Source organism: Epinephelus fuscoguttatus, linkage group LG18 (genome assembly GCF_011397635.1).
Source record: "Epinephelus fuscoguttatus linkage group LG18, E.fuscoguttatus.final_Chr_v1".
NCBI classification, from domain to species: domain Eukaryota; kingdom Metazoa; phylum Chordata; class Actinopteri; order Perciformes; family Serranidae; genus Epinephelus; species Epinephelus fuscoguttatus.
The window spans coordinates 29,347,442-29,367,660 of NC_064769.1; the positions used below are offsets into that span (position 1 = coordinate 29,347,442).

General features: G+C 40.5%; 1 protein-coding gene across 1 annotated transcript in view; it reads right to left on the reverse strand.

The window, feature by feature from the left end:
* Window positions 1–461: 461 nt before the first annotated feature.
* arrdc1b (arrestin domain containing 1b) overlaps window positions 462–20,219 on the reverse strand; it is a 67,574-nt gene continuing 47,816 nt past the window's right edge. The window contains exons 3-8 of the mRNA XM_049604758.1: window positions 17,953–18,003; window positions 10,559–10,713; window positions 9,980–10,162; window positions 7,403–7,579; window positions 6,810–7,272; window positions 462–4,863 (exon numbers count right to left, since the gene is read on the reverse strand). Coding sequence (XP_049460715.1) covers window positions 4,799–4,863; window positions 6,810–7,272; window positions 7,403–7,579; window positions 9,980–10,162; window positions 10,559–10,713; window positions 17,953–18,003 — 1,094 coding nt within the window. The 3' untranslated portion in view covers window positions 462–4,798. The remainder of the gene's footprint in view (window positions 4,864–6,809; window positions 7,273–7,402; window positions 7,580–9,979; window positions 10,163–10,558; window positions 10,714–17,952; window positions 18,004–20,219) is intronic.

Here is a 20,219-nt window from a genome sequence, read left to right on the forward strand (position 1 = left end):
ACTGTGCAGTTATCTACTGCACGGCAGTGCAGTGGTTAGCAGTCACCTCACAGGAGGGTCACTGGTTCAGACCAGGGGTGGGGGATTCGAACCCCTGGGTGCGGGAGCCCTCCTGTGCGGAATTTGCATGTACTCCCCATGTCAGCGTGGGTTTTCATTGGGTACTCCAGCTTCCTCCCACAGTCCAAAGACATGCAGGTTAATTGGTGACACTAAATTGTCCGTAGGTGTGAATATGAATGTGAATGGTTGTCCGTCTCTATGTCAGCCCTGTGATAGTCTGGCGACCTGTCCAGGGTGTACTCCACCTCTCACCCAATGTCTACGTCTGAATAAATAGAAATGTTTGCTTTTATGTGACACACTTTAAATTGCCTTGTTGTTGAAAGATGGTATCATGCTCAAAAGAAAAGGAAAATAAGTTATATAAATAAGCTGACTCTGTCTACATAAGCAACAAAAACATGTCATATAATTTTATTGTTATACTGTACAGTACAACTTTGATGTGATTCTGCACTGTATGTTGAAATATTACATTTACTGATTGAGGTGCTACTATTAGTATCTGCATACTGCACCTGTAAACAGTTTACAAGTAGAAAAATACAAAACCAGACACCACTCATCAATATGTGAGGGGGGAAAGAATGAAAAATAAAAACACAGAACAAGTGGGGCTTCATAAAGCTATAGTACCTTTTGGTGGAGAAGAATTCAACAGAATCAGGATCAATAAAGGCAGCGTGAAATGACTTCAGGGAGTTGCTGCTGCAGCGTTCTTGGAGATGAGAGGAATTGCACATATTTTCTAAAACAAGAATAAAAACAAAAGTCCAACAGGTCTAAGGTCCAGTTTCCTCACTGTTTTTTAAAAGCTACATTTGTATACATCAAGTGCACTTGGCACAGTCCACAGGAGACAGAACAGGAAGAGCTGCACGAGCACATCCTGACGTCCTCGCTGACAGAGGAAAAAGAAAAAGTCCATCACAAGATCCTGTAAGAGGTGGCGGGAGTCCAGACTGTTTAAGGCATGCATTTATAATAATGTAGAGCCAGAAGTAGTTTGGGGGACTGTCAGGTTTCTAATGGTAACAGCAGTTTTTTTGGGAGAAAATTTCAAAGCTGATGAGCCTCACAAAATGAAATACAATTTCCGGAGAAACGTGGCAACATGATTTGCAGTCAGGAGCCGACACCAGCACTGAGATCTTGTCCTAAATTCACAGAATGACTTTGAGATTGTACTAAAATGTGATAAAACGAGAAACACATTTACATTGACACAAACATTCGTCAGAGCAGTTGTGCTTAAGATTTTCAGTGGTCGTAGTTTCTCACAGAAAAGTGACAATGAATATGTGATGATGCTATTGCAACACTGTTGGGCTGGGTGACATGGGTCAAATCATTATAATTACATAAACAAGGACATTTACTGTCATCAAGGTAAAACAGAATATGACAAATATATGCAAAATCAGACGCAATCACTGAAGTGTGGTCCATTGTAAATCAGATTAAACTCCTTATATGTGCAAAACAAAACCTTCTGTCAGTCATTTTGTTCATATTATAATTACAGCTTGCTGAGATTAATTAATTTGGGCAAGGAGTGATAACATAATAAGATCATATCATAGTATGGTTACACTTTAATTTGTAAAATATTCAACTATCACCCAGCCCATGTACACAGGCAAAGAAAAACTTAAGATAATTTAACACAAACGCTGAGTCATGAACCAGTTTGAAATGGAGTTTAAAGATATACTATGCAGGATTTCCCTTAGAGACAACAGATAGTCTCATGTAGAAGTAATCCCTCTCATCACGGAGGGCCCACTGGAAGTGTCAGGGCATTTTTCTCATTTTTCAAAAAAAGGAAGCAACCAGGTGAAGCATCAGACATCCAAGAGGAAGCCACAAAAACTGCAAAAAAAAATGCAAATATAGCGAAGCAAAATGCCAAACAAGAGTGAATCTGGGGCTGGCTTTTACTCAATTTCCCTGGTGAGCATGCTAACAAACAGCAACCAATCCTGCACAGTATACCTTTAAGTGAAAACAGACCCACTTACACAGGCACACATACAGTAGATGTGCACCCACAAATCCATGCAAACTGTAAAAAGTGCCGTGTTGTGCACATGTATGTTCATAATCTGCACCAACTGAAATTTCAGAAAGATTCTCGTCTCACTAATGCAACACTAAATGAAAGTTAAGGCAACAAACAGGAGAAAAAACAACATATAATCTCACTCAGACTGTTGGGATGATGTTAAACACTCGCATCACATCTCACGACAACACCTATATCAAACCTCAGTTAGTCACTTCTGCAAACAGCATGGCCGATTGTGTCAGTACAAGTTGATTTAAACTTGTACCGGCGACGGCCACAAGAGGGCAGAGGAAGACTGCGTCAGCACTGCAGTCATTTCACCCAGCTGCAGGAGAAATGAGCCTCATCTGCAGATAAACTGTCCTATGAATACAAAACTGGTGTCAAAGCAGAACCTCTCAGTGATATGACGCAACATATGGTGGCACTACAGGGGTGATATATATTTATATATTCATCTTTTCCAAAGTGAGATCAGTGCACATGCTCCTCTTTGTTTCTCCACATAAGTGATCTTGTCCAGAAACTAAATGTGCAGAAAAATGTAAATATCCCAGTTGGTTGATTCATTTTAACAGAAATAATGTTTAAAAACACACAGATTATAATGTGACTGGATTTTTTCGTATAACTACAATATATTAAAGTAGTTTTTACTGCTACCTCTGTTTTAAGTGATACAACTGAGAGGTGTTGCTGAGTCACTATTTATCTCTAAAGCCTCTGTGTGTAGGATTCCAACAATTTCTGACTGACAACATGGAGTGGCATTATAAAATAAGACACCGTAGCAGGCGGCAATGCATGCAGCTATAACACACAGACTCAGTATCTAACTGGGGTTGTTTTATATTTGCTGAAACAAAGACTTAAACCATCAGAATGACTTTAAAGTTTCATTTATGCTCAGTGATAGACGAGTATACAGACAAGGACGGTGCCTTCTGTCTGTACGCCGTTATCTATATCTGTATTTGTATCTGTTCAACCAACCAAATTATGTGTGTCTCTATCTGTATTCAGACACAAGTGGGCGTGGTTTATACCCCAAGTCATGTTAAATCGGGCAAATATTGTATTTTCTAACCTATAATTCATTGGCAATGAATGTATGTATTAATTATGAAATATATCTCCACATCCTCATACTGTAGTCTACCTTTCTTCTCTATCTATCTATCTATCTATCTATCTATCTATCTATCTATCTATCTATCTATCTATCTATCTGTCTGTCTGTCTGTCTGTCTGTCTAGCGATTACTTTTCACTAAATTGTAGTAAAGGAAATGACTAGCTAGAGAAGTCAAAGTCCTATGTTGCATTCTCATCTTGCGGTCATCCCGAATAATATCGAGCAACTTTGGGTAGAATTAACATGTTTCTATGTATTTGGGTAGATCGTTCTGAGTACACTACCGTGGGACGGGAGGAAGACATTTTAAGAATCGAAGAACAGAAAAAATCAGTGATATAGTTAAAAGAATTCTCTGTCCACATATTGCAATGTATTTAATGACCTCACAGAACTCCAGCTTCTACAACGCCAGCTCCGTTAAAAGTTACGTTATTATTACAACCTCCTCCAACGTTGCCATGATTGTTAATGTCACAAACTTTTGACTCTGCCTTCTGGCGCCATCTAGTGGATGTTTCTGTGCCAACATGAAGGACACATGGAAGTTTGTGGGCAGTGATAATTACATTACATAACGGCAGGAGTATAAACTGAGGCTGCACAAAATGCAAAACGAAACAAACACTGTGATTACTTCGACAGATATTGCGGCGAGTTCTGATTCTAGCGGGAATTGTAATTTCTGCATTTCATTTTCACTGATAAAAAAAAAGATGATGGAATTTTTGCTGGGGTCTGTACCGTCCAAGCATGTTCCCTTACGTCTGGAATATAAGTTGTAGGCTGGAGCATCTTTGTAGCACCACAATGCCTCATTTACTGTATAATGGTATGTTGGACACATTTTACCTTCATCAAAAATCAAATACTCAAATCAAATAACTGTGCAGCCCTGTTATAAATGAGCCTGTAATCATCAAAATCCTACACACAGAGATTTAAATACTCAAACTAGACAAACCACAACCTCTGGCATTAAGTTCTCCTTTCAATGTCCAGCATAAAGACAGCTCTGCCCTGCTGATGACGAGGACAACTGAGACACAAACGGACAGCGGTGGACCACGTTAACAAGTGCACAATTGGAACAAGACTACAGAAAAGGCCAACGTTTGATCTCGCCAAACATGAGCCCTCAGTAGGCCGAACTCATATTCAAGGCATCACAGATGCAGAAGTTCATTGATAAAACAACAGATCTTACTCCGCCTCATGAAAGAATCATGTCCAATCACTGGTTATTCTAAATGCTGTACGATGATTCAAAATACTTCTTTTAGGCACAGTGATTTTCACCCGTTCTGTCTGACAATACCTGATGGGACATGAGGTGAAATTATATTCCGTATAAGATATGATCCCTTTTTTTTTTTTTTACTTATTTGAGGACAAAGAATCTTTGGGGTGTTTGGGAGTGGAGTTATTGTCCATCCTCTTTAACCCGGCGTGTCTCTGTCCTGGTTGCTCTTGAGGCAAATGCAGACAGGTATGGGTGGGCGTGGCCATGATGCTTCGTCACCTGCGTCTTCTCTACTGTCTACTGTTGAAACTGGAGTTGGCGCTGCTGCAGCTTTCCTCGTAAGTGGGTGGGGGCTCTATAACACACAAAGGTAGAAAAATAGTCAGTAATATAGTTGAAGTCACCTCTGTTCCACGACTTATCAAGTAAGTCATTGGGATTCATCGTATAGGGACACGTTAAACATGCTTATATAATCAGTGTTGGGGGTAACGCCTTACCGTAATTCCAAAATAACACAATAATGTAACACGATTCCTCTCTAAATTCAGTAATCACAGCACAGTTACTTATCAAACAACTATGTCCTTTCATACACTCCATAAGTTTTCCAATTATCTGCATAATGGCTGGATAGAAAAAAATGTGCTGACACCACAACACCATATCGTGCGTGGGCCCGGGCAGACTTGCGCTGACTCAGTGGATAAACAGAATGTCTTGAAACTACTTGAGAGACTCCTTTTGATGAGGTATAACCGCTGCTTTTATGATGAACGTGTCAAATAAGCTGGACTACTGAGCATTAAATGCAGTTTATGTGCCAGTTAAACTTTTACTCTCCCTTTTAATTCTGTCATCATCTAAAGGTGTCAGGAGGGCTAGTCTCTTATATTATTTTATTTACTCATATCCTATTTTGAGGCAATTAATATTTGCACTAGACGGTGCTAAAAAAACAACCTGTTTTATATTGTTTTATATACTGATATAGTTTAAGTCTGAGGCAGTTATAACCTATAGTAAGCTGCTTTGATTCTCCTGATCCTTGTTTTGTGCTGATATGTGGGCATATGTAAGGTTTAGCATCATATTGTTAACTTGCAGTTAATTACATGACAATGCAACTCAGGTGATGTTACAAAGTAACGCAGAAGTAATGTAACAAATTAGTTTCTACAGGGTGTAATTAAGTAAAATAATGTATTACTTTTCAAAAAACTAATAAATAATGTGTAATACATTACTTTTTTTTGAGTAGCAACCCCAACACTGCTATCACCAGCGGACAAAGACTGCCTCCTCACCCTCAAACCCACTCCCTCAAACTAGAGGGTCACCAGTTCCAGTCCCCGTACGGACCAAGTATGGACATCTCTCCATTTAATGCACGTACAGGTCCTGTTTGTGCATGTGAATGTATTCCGGGCCTGTGTATATGACAACGAGGATTAATAATCTTCTTCTCCTCCTCCTCTCCTGTCAACCATAGACTCATTGCCTTTACAGTACGCGGACTGATCATGCTGTCGTGCATTGTCAACCCCTAAATGCCCATGCTGAGCCGGGAAAACACTGCAGGATTACATGTTATGGGATTACTGAGTTTGAGTTGTGAATGCTTCAGCAGCCACATTCAATGGACTCAAATTCTGTGCAACAAAAACTCAATGAATGTATGGAGGAGTATTGGAGTGTATGGAAGCATTCACAGTGTCGCGTCATCCATCATTTGCTTTCATTTGGAATGTAAAGTACCTGCCTTCACCTTATGATCTAGGGCGCATTCAAGAGCACTTACTATACCAAGGTGTTTACAGCACTACAAAATATAACTGGTGCACAATGTTCTTGCAATGTCCCTCAACAGAACTATAATCTAAGATGCCAGCCATTGTGGGGACATTATTTTGGCAATGTCAGGACCTTTGCATGGGTAGGAAGTTGCCATGCAAGGATTCTCAAGTACCCAAACAGGATTTGTCTTTGATCAAGTGATAAAACTTTGCACCCTCAGCTCTGTTATGCTACGGTTTATATGTAACTTGAGCCAAGAGATTGTGAGATTAGGCTACTTGTGTTTGCCTTATTAAGGTGTCCCTACTGTACAAGGACATATAACAACAATGTCAGAAGAGTCGACTCATGGCTCAACACCAGACAGAGTTCATCTGGTTACAGAAACTGAACGTCTGTCAGCTCACTCCTTGAACGGCCTGCGATGAAAATATAAAACGTTAATATTTCAAAGCATGGACTGTGATAGGGACGACAGTGTGAGAGACTTATTTAAGAACCCACCATGAGGGTAGTCCCAGCTGCTGTACTCTGGAGGAAGGATGAGAGAACAGGAAGTGGGTACAGGAGTGACGTCTCCCTCGGTGAAGAAAGGTATGGTGGCCCCGGTGGACACACAGAACAGTGGAGCTGAGGCGTCAGGTCGTCTGTGGCTGGGAGGAAGGGCTGCACCAGGTGCATGGCTGAAGGCGCTGGGGGACATGGTGACCGGATGACCTGAGGGATCCTGCTGAGAGTGACTCTTGGTGGGAATCTCCTCACTAGCCAAGCCTCCTGCACACAGCTCCTCCTCTGGATCCTCCTCTGCCGGCGGGGCGCTGGGTGTCACGCCCGTTGCCCTGGGTCCGATGGTCACAGCACAGTGGTCCGGACTGGAGGGCATGGGTCTCGACGGAGACAAGTTCACAGCGATGTTCCCAATGTAGATTGGCAAAGTGACGATTGCCTCTGGAGATTTTAGTGACACCTGTAACACATATTTGTGTTGGCAAACACACACAAAACATTAAAGTACTATGGAAGCTCTGAAGATAAGTACATCTGACACATGTATCTCACACACACACACACACACACACACACACACACACACTGACCTGAATGAAATAGTCGATGTCTATGAGGCTGCAGCCGGCCAGTGCAGACTGAGGAAGAGGAGGGACGATGATCTGCTCTCTCCACTCTGCGTGTTTTCCTGCTTTCACCCCGGCTCCCTCCACCTCTGCGATGGTCCGCAGGTCAAACACAGGCCGTTTGGTCTTATAGGTCACTTTCTGTTGTGACAGAGAAAAAAAAAAAAGATGTGACAGTGCCGTCAAACCACTTCACCCATCTCTGGATTATTGGAAAGGGAAAGTGTTCCTTTGAAATGGATCAAGAGAACCTCCATTACTGTTATCTCGAGATATAGAGAGATTTTATGCGCACCCATATGAGGGGATTAGTTCTGTGAATGGTTTGAAGCTTCGGAGTCCAGCAGAGATTTATAATACATCCCTAAAATGGAAATTTCTGGGGGGGCAGAGCACACTGACTGTGCTCATAATAATGGTATTTGGGACAGGGCAAAAACTGTGAACACACACATCTGTGTTTTGCTTTCTTATATAGATTTTATGATCCATTATCGTTATTCATTTGTTTTGACAGTACACCTGAATGGTACTCAACACCTAAAAGACAAATGAAACAAAACAAAATCCAGGGATCCTACACATTTCACATTAGGGTTGTATCGTCTTATCAGGGCTTATTGGTCGATATTCACCTCGTAGTCGCCATCAGCAAAAAAGATGACATTCACTGATGGCAGTGGTCAATGTTTTTTTGTCGTGTCACGTCAATTTTGTGTGGGGGCTCAAGACCAACAGTATCTCGTTGTTTCAGAGACCACAGAAAATGTGTTTGGGATGAACTGAGATCTTCCCCGGGACGCGGTTGGGATGAAAGGCGACGACTCACAGTCGTTTTCAAATCAGCAGGAAGAGAGCTAGTTGAAGTTAGCTGTTAGCAGAGTGGCTGAAATACATGTTCATGGGGGTTATATTGATTTACATCATGATGCGTTCAAGCTCTATTCAGTTAAAATGAGTATAAGGCAAAGATAAAATATAAAGTCATCATGATGTAATCCTGTAAAATGTAGTGTTTGCTGATAAACTTTAATTATAACAGTTGTTTAAAGAGATGTTTGTTAATGTCTTTACAGGAATATAAAATAAAAATCAAATGGCTTTTGAAGCAGTTGTTATTTATGGTGTTTTTCAGGTGAAAGGTTAAATTACAGGTTGTTTAAAAAATTTGTATGATGAAATTCATGCTCATTCAAAGATAATGTAATGAAAGGCTTTAACACAGTTTAACTTCTCACTTAAACATCGGTATCAGTATTGACCAAGAATTTCACAATCACTGCATTCCTATTTTCCATTTCAAATTTTTTTCTCTGCAGATCTTTTATCAAAACACATCTGACATCTGAGAACAAATAGCTAGATGTTTATCATGTAAATAAATTAGTTTAGAATCCAGCTGTTAACATGTATGTTACATTCTGACCATGTATGCTATCATGTTGCCAAATAATTGCTAGAAAATTATAGGCACGTTCCTTAGTTCAGTGGTTCCCAACTGGTAAGGTGCAGTCCAAAAGTGAGTCGCAAGTCCATTCTGAATGGACCACAAGTGACTCACTAACGTGCCAAGTTAGTAATAAACACACTTATTTTGAAGTACAGTAAATTTCCGGCACATAGCTTTTATTTTGAATTGCTGTTTCCTGCTGTGAAGTGAATGACTAACGGACAGCTACTTGACAGAGCCAACCAACTCTGGATGACGACATGGCCAAACGCAAGCATGACACTGAATATATTAAACTATGTGGACCTTGAACCAATGACAAAGGAGAAATCTGGACCCTGTGCTGGGAACACAGTTGGGAACCACTGGTTTAGTTCATACAAATCAAGTTACAATAAACCCGGTTCAGCTCTGTCCAAAGAGGAAGTAAACCAACCAGTGCTACATATACTCACATTTGTTTCCCATTAACATATTGAATTAATAATATTATATGGTTGTTCACTCCATTTTTTGTCTCTTTTATGAATAAGAACTGAAAATAAGTTGAAAAAAGTTGAATAATTTAATTTTCACAACATCTGTGCAGCCTTGCTAATTCACCATGTCCATGGAAATAATGCTGAACGCAGCCATTAAGGTTTCCTAATGCAGAAAAGATAGTCTGTTTACTTTTCTGATATCTACATCACTGCACGACTCATAAATATTCAGCTTAATGTTTGTGATGCTATGTATATTTGATAACGGCACATTTTCTTTCAAATTAATTTGGTGGATAATTGATTTGGTTCAGTTATAAGGCACTTGGGGCTGAGCTGTTTTGAAGGCTGTGACGAACAGGCGTAGAGGCAGCTCTCTCTGGCCTGCACTCCCTCAAAGAGTGGTAAACAATTCCATACTTTTACATACTGCATAGGAACCCTGAAAATCATACTTCCAAAGATGACTCACTGTAACAAGAAGTTAACCTGTCAAGAGAAAGGTGTGGTGGTAAGAATTAATAGATAGACAGTAAAATATATATATATATATATATATATATATATATATATATATATATATATATATATATGATAATAACAATCTACCTGTATGAGACTGGCCAGCACACATCCCGTGTCCTTCCCAGACTTGTTGTGGATCTCTGTGGCTAACTTGATGACCTGACCGGGGATGTAACCCCTCAGGTCGCTGCGAGCTTTCAGCATTAGTGTCCCCGTCTTCACCAGGAGGTAGCTGAACTTCTTAGTGGTCACAGCGTAACTGGGATGCTGTGGAGGCAGAGTTACAGGATAAATGTTTGTTTGTGTGTTGTTAGTAATTAAGAAGCCTCATTAGCTGATGCTGCGCTGATAATCTGATGCTGATAATCTTTTCCTGCTGACTTCCAGAGTATCAGGAAACTGACAGTCATGATGTTAAGAGAGTAGAGGATAAGTAAGTAATGCAGAGGAGTAGAGGAGAAAATGATTTAGATCCTGCTCTGCCATGAAATCAAATAAGCCTCAAACAAGACAAACGCTGATCAAATAAAGAGATTCATTACAGTGTTTTAAAGTCCCCTCTTTTCCTTGTGCCTGGGTTATATCCCAAACTTCCTTAATAAACTCAAAGTAACATCTCAGTTTATTAAGGATTTATTAAAGTAGTAAAAGTTGAACACTTACTTCAATGTCAGGCACCTCATTGAGGTTGAGCAGGTTGAGTAGGTAGAAGGGCTTCTGGGCTTTGTAGTCCTTAGCGAAACGGGGCGTGTCAATGGCCGCCCTCACACGGTAAATAATCTTCCCAAAGGGGCCTTCGAAGGAAGTCGGGGCAGCGACTACAGAGAGGATTGGAGGGAAAAAAAGACAATGCAGACGTTACTTTGACACTGAGGACAGATATTTCGGGGCTGACATAGGGACTGCGAATATAAGATCAGATGAGATAAAACAGACTTTAATAATCCCACATCAGGGAAATTAAGTTTTACAGCAGCTCGAGGGAAAAACGCAAAGACAAAAAAAAAAAGATTAGGTGAAAGAAATGATGTAAAAGCTACAAAAAATACAAATAAGATCCAATTAAAAAAAAAATTAAAACAATATAAAAGTTTAAATTAGAGACTTTACTAATCCCATAAATAACATAAAATACATTAAAATTTAAATAATGTAAAAGTTTAAATTAGAGACTTTAATAATCCTATAAATAATAATATAAAATACAATAAAATTAAAATATAAAAGTTAAAATGAGACTTTAATAATCCTATAAATAATAACATAAAATACAATAAAATTAAAATAATATAAAAGTTGAAATTACAGACTTTAATAATCCTATAAATAATAATATAAAATACAATAAAATTAAAATAATATAAAAATTTAAATGACAGACTTTTACAATCCTATCAATAATATAAAATACAATAAAATCAAAATAATATAAAAGTTGAAATGACAGACTTAAATAATCCTTTAAATAATAATAATATAAAATACAATAAAATTAAAATAATATAAAGTTAAATTACAGACTTTAATAATCCCATAAATAATAATATAAAATACTTTATATATTATTATAAAAATTACATAAAGCCCAACTAACTAAAACATGCTGCATATAATTAAACTGTTCTTAAACACAACCAAAATAGACACGTGTTTAGACACACATATTTTTTTTTGACAAATGACATATAGAAAATAAATTCAAAGGTGATACTTCATTGTATATTCATTAGTGAAAAAAATAATTGAAAAATTGAAATGGTAATACAATGCCTGAAAAAGCTTTATTAAATCTTATTCTATTCTATTATATTGTTACTAGTAGGACTAGTGTCCTTCTCCTTGCAGACCTCTATCAGAGCTGTCACAGGATGTAAGGAGCCTATCAGACTGATTCCTGTGCTTTCTTCCCAAATGGAAAAAAAAGGACACTGATTGTTCTTGTGACTCAAGGAAAGGACAGTGAAATGGAGGAAACAGGGAGGGAAAAGGCTGGAGGGAAGGAAATTTAAGGAGAGTGAGATAAAAATAACTATTTGGGGGGAAGGCAGACAGACAGACAAAAGGAGAGAGATGTTCGGAGCCAGAGGGAAGAGAAATAAAACCTCTGAGATCTGTACAAATAATCTGCATATAAATATCCAAAGAGGATGTGCACAAAGGTGATTAATGTGTTGTCAATAAAAGCTAAGTCACTCTGTCAGCCTCATTCATTTAAGTGTTTCTTTTTACTGATCCTCGTTGAGATTAATGTCAGAGAGGCAGGCTTCTGCTCCAGGGACAAGTCTGCTGCTGCTGTCAATGAGAATTAACCAAGAGATTTGGGTTGTTGTTGTTTTGCTGCAGACAGGTTGGGAGCAGAACAGTGGACAACGGACTGACAGAGGACAGACTGAAGAACAAGACTGACTTTCCCTAGAGACACACCAGACTGAGCTGCTAGTGGCTGCTGAAAGTGGCCGAGGATCGTGAAGCTTGACTTCTTTCTCTGAGCTCAGGCACACTGGTGACACCCTGACCTCTCAGTAGGTGCCATCATCAGGTCAGATTTTAATCTGTCCAATACTTTGTTTTAGGACTTAAAACTGGCAAAACTAATTAGCTGCTAATGAGTAAATGCTACCATGTTAACCTACTTAACAAAGATGGTGAACATGTTGAACATTTTACAGTTCCTGCTGATGTTAGCATTTAGCTCAAAGCACCATTGTGTCCGAACACAGCCTCACAGAGCTGCTAGCATGGCTGAAGACATGGCGGGCATGGCACACATGCATTTAGGGCGTGTCCAACTCCACTTATCCAGTTAAACACCGCATAATCTGAGCGTAAGGTAAAGTGTAAGAGGCAAATGGGCTGCATTTAGTCCCTTAATTAATTATTGGAGGTGTTTTGGGCACGTCCCACTGGTAGCGGCCCAAATGAGCTTCCTCTGTGGAGTGGCTGGGCTCAGCCTTAGAGATAGGGTGAGGAGCTCAGACATCAGGTGGGAGCTTGGAGTAGAGCCGTTGCTCCTTTGCGTTGAAAGGGGTCAGTTCAGGTGGTTCGGGCATCTGATCAGGATGCCTCCTGGGCGCCTCCCGTTGGAGGTGTTCCGGTAGGAGGCCGCAGGGCAGACCCAGAGCACACTGGAGGGATTACATATCTCATATGTCTCTCGTCTCGTCTTGGGTGCTTTGCTTGGCCTGCTGCCCCTGTGACCCGGCCTGGATAAGCAGATGAAAATGGATGGATGGATGGATGGATGGATGGATGGATGGATGGATGGATTAATCGTTGGTTTCTGGGTGTAACATGAATTCAACCAATCTGGGTCTAATCTCCCGTTCCCTTTAAAAGCCAGGTGTGCCTACACCTGGTGCGCTGCTGTTTGCATGGCAAATTCGGCAAATCCGGCAAATCAGAGAAACGGTTAGTTTTCTGTTGAGAGTAATGCAGCTTACTCTCAAAATATCCATCCATCCATCCATCCATCCATCCATCCATTTTCGTAATCGCTTTCCTCTTGAGGGCCGCAAGGGTGCTGGAGCCTATCCCAGCTGACATTGTGCGAGAGGCGGGGTACACCCTGGACAGGTCATCAGACTATCACAGGGCTGATACATATAGACAGACAACCACATTCACCTACGGGCAATTTAGAGTCACCAATTAACCTGCATGTCTTTGGACTGTGGGAGGAAGCTGGAGTATCTGGAGAAACCACACTGACGCGGGGAGAACATGTAAACTCCAGGAACCGGGCGACAATGTTTACCACCGCAACGCCTATCTAAATATGTGTCCTTTAAATAACAAGAAAATACTTTGTTATTGACTTTAGACCAGGTTTTTGTTGGTCAATTGCACAGTCCATATGTGCTGCCTCAAAATAGCAATGTGCTTGATCACACCTCATTTTGGGACCAACATGACCATGGGCGGACAGATGGGTGTGAGTACATTTGCTACTTATACAAACTAGCCACTGACTGTGAAAATGACAACTGCGTCTGTCCGAAAGCAGCAATGACAGTAGTGCTGCGATTGTTTTTTTGGAGGTTTAAGTTACATAGAAACATAATCTTAACAGCATTTTAATGACTGTATTTCAGTATGTATCAGTTCCTAATAACAAGTTGAGATACAGTCATTGAAATACTGCTGAAACAACAGTTACACTTAGCCTAACCTGGACTTCTAAAAATGTTTCAGTCTTCCAAATTTAGCCCAGTTTAAAGACTCAGAAACTTTTAAAAAAGGTCACTCTGGCAGTCTTGGGCGTCAAGAATTTGCAGGTAAAAGGTCAAGATGTCAAGTTCCACAAATGTAGTTCCACTAAAATTAAAAACCCAAATTTAGATCGTGCCTTCAGAGGTGCACAGATCAAGCAGAGCAGGTTTTATCTGCCAGAGAGGGAAAGAAATTGGCTGTGAGAGGGAATCCTGTTTGGAGTTAACACTTTTGATTTCAATAAGTCTGGCTTATCACAAGAAACAGCAGCACACATTTCACACATTCTTTGTCTGACAGCATGCTCTCTGATTTGAGTGTAGCAGCCAATACCTTCTTCCAACTCTGTGTTTGTTGATGTTTTGGAATATATCACAGCTGACAGTTTAATTTCAGAAATCAACAGCGAGATAAGAGGATATTTGGGGATTTTAAGGCCTCTTCATGCTCTGGAATTCTATCATCTGCTTCTCACTGGTTGTTCAGTTTATGTGTATGAAAACAAGGATGCTTGCATGATGTGCTGCAGGGGCTCGTCTTCAAAGGATAAAAGTTTATAGCACTCTATTAAAGCATATCTCTTTTGTTCTACTCTCTTTTCTTCCTGAACTTGTATCTCATGTCCCTTTGGAACAAGGCCATCCGCCATTTCATCCAATCCTTTTCATCCCTCTAAGTGTCCTTGTACTGAGCTTATCTCAGCCTACGCCTTCCTCCTCTCTTTGAATTTCTCTGTACCCTCAGTGAGAAATGATCAGGCCAGAACAACACCTTATGCCTCGACTGAGCTGAGCTTGTCAGAAGAAATTCTCAGTCCTTCCCTGCACAGCTTTGTTAAAAAATACAGACATTACCCAAGACTCCTTCTCCCAACTACTTACATGTGAGCTTATGAGAATAAGCAGGGTGACCAACAATCCCCCCACATATCCATCATTATCCAACCGTTTCTACGAATCTTTTCCTTTCCCTGGCAACCCTTTTCATGATGCTTATTTTATAGTTTCTCTTCTAAATAACAGACTCATCAGTTTTGACAGGAAGATGTCAAGATGTTTGTATATCAATTCTTGCAAGCCTCCAGTGAACAAAGAACCCAAAAACAGATTAAATTCTTGAAGTGAAGTAAAAGAGGTCCATGATTAACGACAGCAAAATTACATCAAAACCTAAAAGTCTCACACAATTTGTGCTGTATAATCCAAGTCTCATTTATCCAGTCTTATGCTCAGCACCTTCCAAACCACAAACCCACACTCCATTGACAAAATCAGTAATTCTACCTCCCTGAACACAGGAGCTGCTGGTCTACTGCTACCTCCATCGGTTAGCTTGTGTTATTGTGTGACTTTGGTGAATCAAAACTAACCCTTTAAAAGTCACAAAATAAGACAAATAAACAAACAAACACCGGCAGCTGTAGACCAGTAGCTCCCGTGTTCAGTGAAGTAAAATTGCTTTTTTTGGCAATGGAGTCTGGCTTTGAAGAGAACAAGGATGAGTTTTACATCTAGTTACGTTCCCTAGCATACAACTGGATAAATGAGACTTGGATTATACTCCACAAGTTGTGTGAGAGATTGTAAAATCATGTTTTAATATAGTTTTCCATCCATCCATTTACAACCACCTATCCGAAGCCGGGTCGCAGAGGCAGCAGGCCAAGCAAAGCACCCCAGACGTCCCTCTCCCCAGCAACGCTTTCCAGCTCCTCCTGGGGGACCCCAAAGTGTTCCCAGGCCAGATGAGCTATGTAATCCCTCCAGCGTGTTCTGGGTCTACTCGGGGTCTCCTACCAGTGGGACATGCCTGGAACACCTCCAACGGGAGGCGCCCAGGAAGCATCCTGATCAGATGCCCGAACAACCTCAACTGACCCCTTTCGACGCGAAGGAGCAGCAGCTCTACTCCAAGCTCCTTACCCTATCTCTAAGGCTGAGCCCAGCCTTCCCACGGAAGGAAACTCATTTGGGCCGTTTGTATCTGCAACCTCATTCTTTTGGTCATTACCCAGAGCTCATGACCACAGGTGAAGATTCAGACATAGACAGACCAATAAATCAAAAGCCTTGCCTTTTGGCTCAGCTCTCTCTTCACTCTGACGGTCCAGCACGTAACCCGCATCACTGCATATGCTGCGCCAAACGGCAGATCCATCTCACACTCCATTCAACCCTTACTCGTGAACAAGACACCTACACACTTGAACTCCCTCACTTGGGGTGGTAACTCACTCCCAACCCGGAGGGGGCAATCCACTGTTTAATATAGTTTTGCTGTTGTTAAACGCAGTTGCTTAAGACACCAATTCATCAAGAATTTTCACAGTTTAACTTGACATGGAGTGAGTAATTGATATGCGAGTTGTCATTTTGGGAGGGTGAAGTATCCCTTTAACACCTTTATCATTCATTAACGTATAGAAAACACTATAATCTGCATGCCATAGCTTCTCATAGCCGCTTACATGAAGTTGCAGGCACACAGGACTATTCTCCAACATGTTTCTTAAATTATGACCAGTCATGTAAATAAACTGACTGCATTCATGTAGCACTTTTATCCGAATAACAGTGCAAAATGCTTTACAATCCCTCCCAGGACTTCCAGCGCTCTAGTATCTTGCTCAGTGACACTCTGATATGGACTTAGGAGCCGAAACACCAATGCTGTGATATTTGGACGACCTGCTGTACTTGCCATAGGTAACGAAAGTGCTAGAACTGCTTTTTCCGTGTTAGTGGTGGGTTTATATGAATTATTCACTTTTTACTTCCCTAAAAAAGAACATTGAACCATTACTGTTTGTGTAAACACTTAAACACACATTTAAACAAGCTTCAAGGTCTCCATCTCTCTGTCTTTGAGTAGGAATTGCTCTTAAGTTGCTCAGCGTTGAGTGGTGTGCATCCTGATCAGGTGCTGGAGGATTCCTTCCTTACAGTTGTTCATTTTTGAACTTTAAAACAGTCTTGTCGTATTAGTATTTTTATGTATTCTAATGCTTCATATCAAAACATGCACATTTCTAACACAGGATGAAAATCTCATTAACACCATCACCTCTTTAAATCCTGTGTCAAAAGTCAGGTTGGCTCATTTACCCTCAAGACTTTCTGCAAGTCTGTTTTTAAGATACAAAGAAGCGAATCAGTCTGTTTGGCATACCAGCAGGGGGCAGCAGGAGACACTTGACTCTCCAATGAGTCACTTATCACTACATGATAGTTAACATGCCCTGTGCTGATGCTCTCAGAGTGTGAGGGCCTAAGAGGAGGGGAGGGTGAAGCATGGGGGCATGAAGACCAATTAAACAGTGACTGCACAACAGGAGAGGGGACTAAAAATAACCCAACACCCCCTGTGCTTCAGCCCACGCCTGAGAGAGTGTAAGATACCAGACAGACACTGCACTCTGTGTGCCCTCACAGGTGCCAAGCACGATCTCCGTGTTATCTGCATGATCGTGGCGTTGGAATATTTGTCAGCCTTCAGGAACATATACTGAACGTGTTTGTGAACATGTGGCCTGTGGAATAAAATTATCATGCTGAGGTATCACAATTGGCATGCTCCTCCCTGATCTCTTAAACATTAACGATGTCATGATCCTTCACACTTCATCGATATCACAGATCTAGGTGTGTCGGCTTTGTTTGGGAGACAAAGGGCTTCGGGTTAAGCACTGTGTAAGTACACATGCTAGAAAAAGTCCCGTGTTATCAGATGTAGTCAAATCTGAATGTTCCTTTCACTGACGTCATCTGGTCCTGGAAAACTATTACAAGAACTAAAGGTGTGCCCCTGACATGTGGTTATCCAGGTCATAAGGTTAATCCTACACTCACCTGGAATGAGAAACTGGAAGGGGAAACTGTGTTCACCTGCCACCAGGGTTCCTGTAACAGAGGAAGATTTATCAGTTAAACACAGACTGGAAACAGAAAAATGCAAATTACATGTATAGGTGCACACATAGTGATAACTGTCAGGGTTGTGAATGGTTCTTTTTATTTCAACTTTACATATCCCTCAGTGAACATTAGCTGTCCAGGTGAGGCACCGTGCCTGTGGGGATCACCTACTTCCCAGTGGGATGGAGTTTCTGAGACAAACAGGCTTTGTTATTCAAAGACAGCTGAGTTGAGATGGCTTTTGTAGTAAACGAAACTCGCAACTGAAACCAACCGGCCAGTGTCAGAGGAAGCGATAAACAGTTGGCTGTGTGACGGCACAACACATGTAGCTGGCAAAGTTGGAGCATTTCTCAGCAAAGTTAATCAATGATTTACAAGCACAGTGGGGCCAGCAGTGATCGACCCAAGACTGAGTGCATTCTTCTGCTCTACAGGTCAGCATCACTGTGCAAAGTCTGCCCTTATAGATTAAAGGATATGCAGTATATAAGTCTGGTTCTATTCTACATTTTTCTTAATGGCAACAAATCTAATAAGACCAAAACCGACAACCAACTATGCACTCAAGCCCAGTGCTTTCAACTTTTCCATAGTTCTACAAATGCCCTTTTTTCTTGTGTCTGCACCACAAGAACTAGGAAAGCTTGCAGCTCTTAGCACAAGGGCTGCAAGATATGCAAAAAAAAAAAAAAAAAATCATACTGTGATTATTGTGACATTGCAAATGCAATATGAGTCACAATTTTTTTGTGGGAATGGACTTTTTTGCATTTTAACTAAAGACACTGTCATAACTATGACATGACACGGTCATGAACCTGTCATGAACATTTTTTTTTAAACTATTATTATTATTATTTTATATACTTTATTAATCCCAGAGGGGAAATTCAATTTTTTCACTCTGCTGTAAATTACACACTGGTCCGAACACACACGCACAAACTGGACCTATACATGCGCTAAGTAGAGAGATGTCAGAGTGGGGCTGCCCATGACAGGTGCTCCGAGCAGTTGGGGAGTTTGGTACCTTGCTCAAGGGCACCTCGGCAGTGCCCAGGAGGTGAACTACCAGTCCACACTCCATATTTTGGTCCGGGCGGGGACTTGAACAGGTGACCCTCCAGTTCCCAACTCAAGTCCCTATGGACTGAGCTACTGCCAACCAATTATGTACATGTCATAAACATTTATGACTGCTTTCATTAAGTGTAATTTGGTTTTTGTAATGACAAGCTGACATTGTTTGGGTTGTCTTGATTATGAAAACTTGACATTAATCAAAGTGGCATTACCAGAAGTTGTCTTTGTCATGAGAAGTTGACATTAAATTAGTTTGGGATGTCCTTACAATGACAGCTTGACATTAACCAGGATGACATTACCAGAAGATGTCTTTATGTTAAAGTTAAGTTGTCAATATAAGGACATCCCAGGACATTATTCTGTATTATTCAGTCTAGTCTGACTTTTTTCCCAGGCTTTTTTGTTCTGGATTCATACAAAGGTGCACACAGGTTATCATATAAAGTGGAAAACTCTTACTACATCCTGCAGAACAACTTCCCTGGTTAATGTCAACAGCTAAAAAGTGACAAACAGCAATGACTTGAGAAAAAATATTTTATTTTCTTCTGTTAGTAGGCCTAGTGGTGTCACAGCGAAAGGTAAATTAACAACCTGGGAAGAGATAACAACTGCTGATAATGCCGTTAAAGATTTTTGTATTTTTGTCATTATGGCCGACCACTGTAACCTTGGCATTGCTCAGGGTTAGTTTGCCAACACAAGACCATAGACACATACATACATTATACGTGTAGTAGTATTTCTCTCCACCTCTAAATGGATAGGGCTTTAAAAAGTGGTACCAGAACAATAACCAGACCATGTAGGCATAAATAGCCCTGTATGTGCACAGGGCTATTTATGCCTACATGGTCTGGTTATTGTTGTTCTTATCTAGTATTGTTTTTATTTGCACTATGGTCCCACAACTGATTTAATATAATTTTAACTGGTTCACTGGTGTTTTTATTTGACCTCTGTATTTATTTCTTTTATATGCACTCACTTGAACTTTGAGATCGGCCAGTACAATACCTGTAGTTCCCTTGTTTGTAACCTTACAAACAAGGCCAATGGTTGCACTACTCCTGCAACAGTAGTCTGCAACTGTAACACACTCAGCACACTAT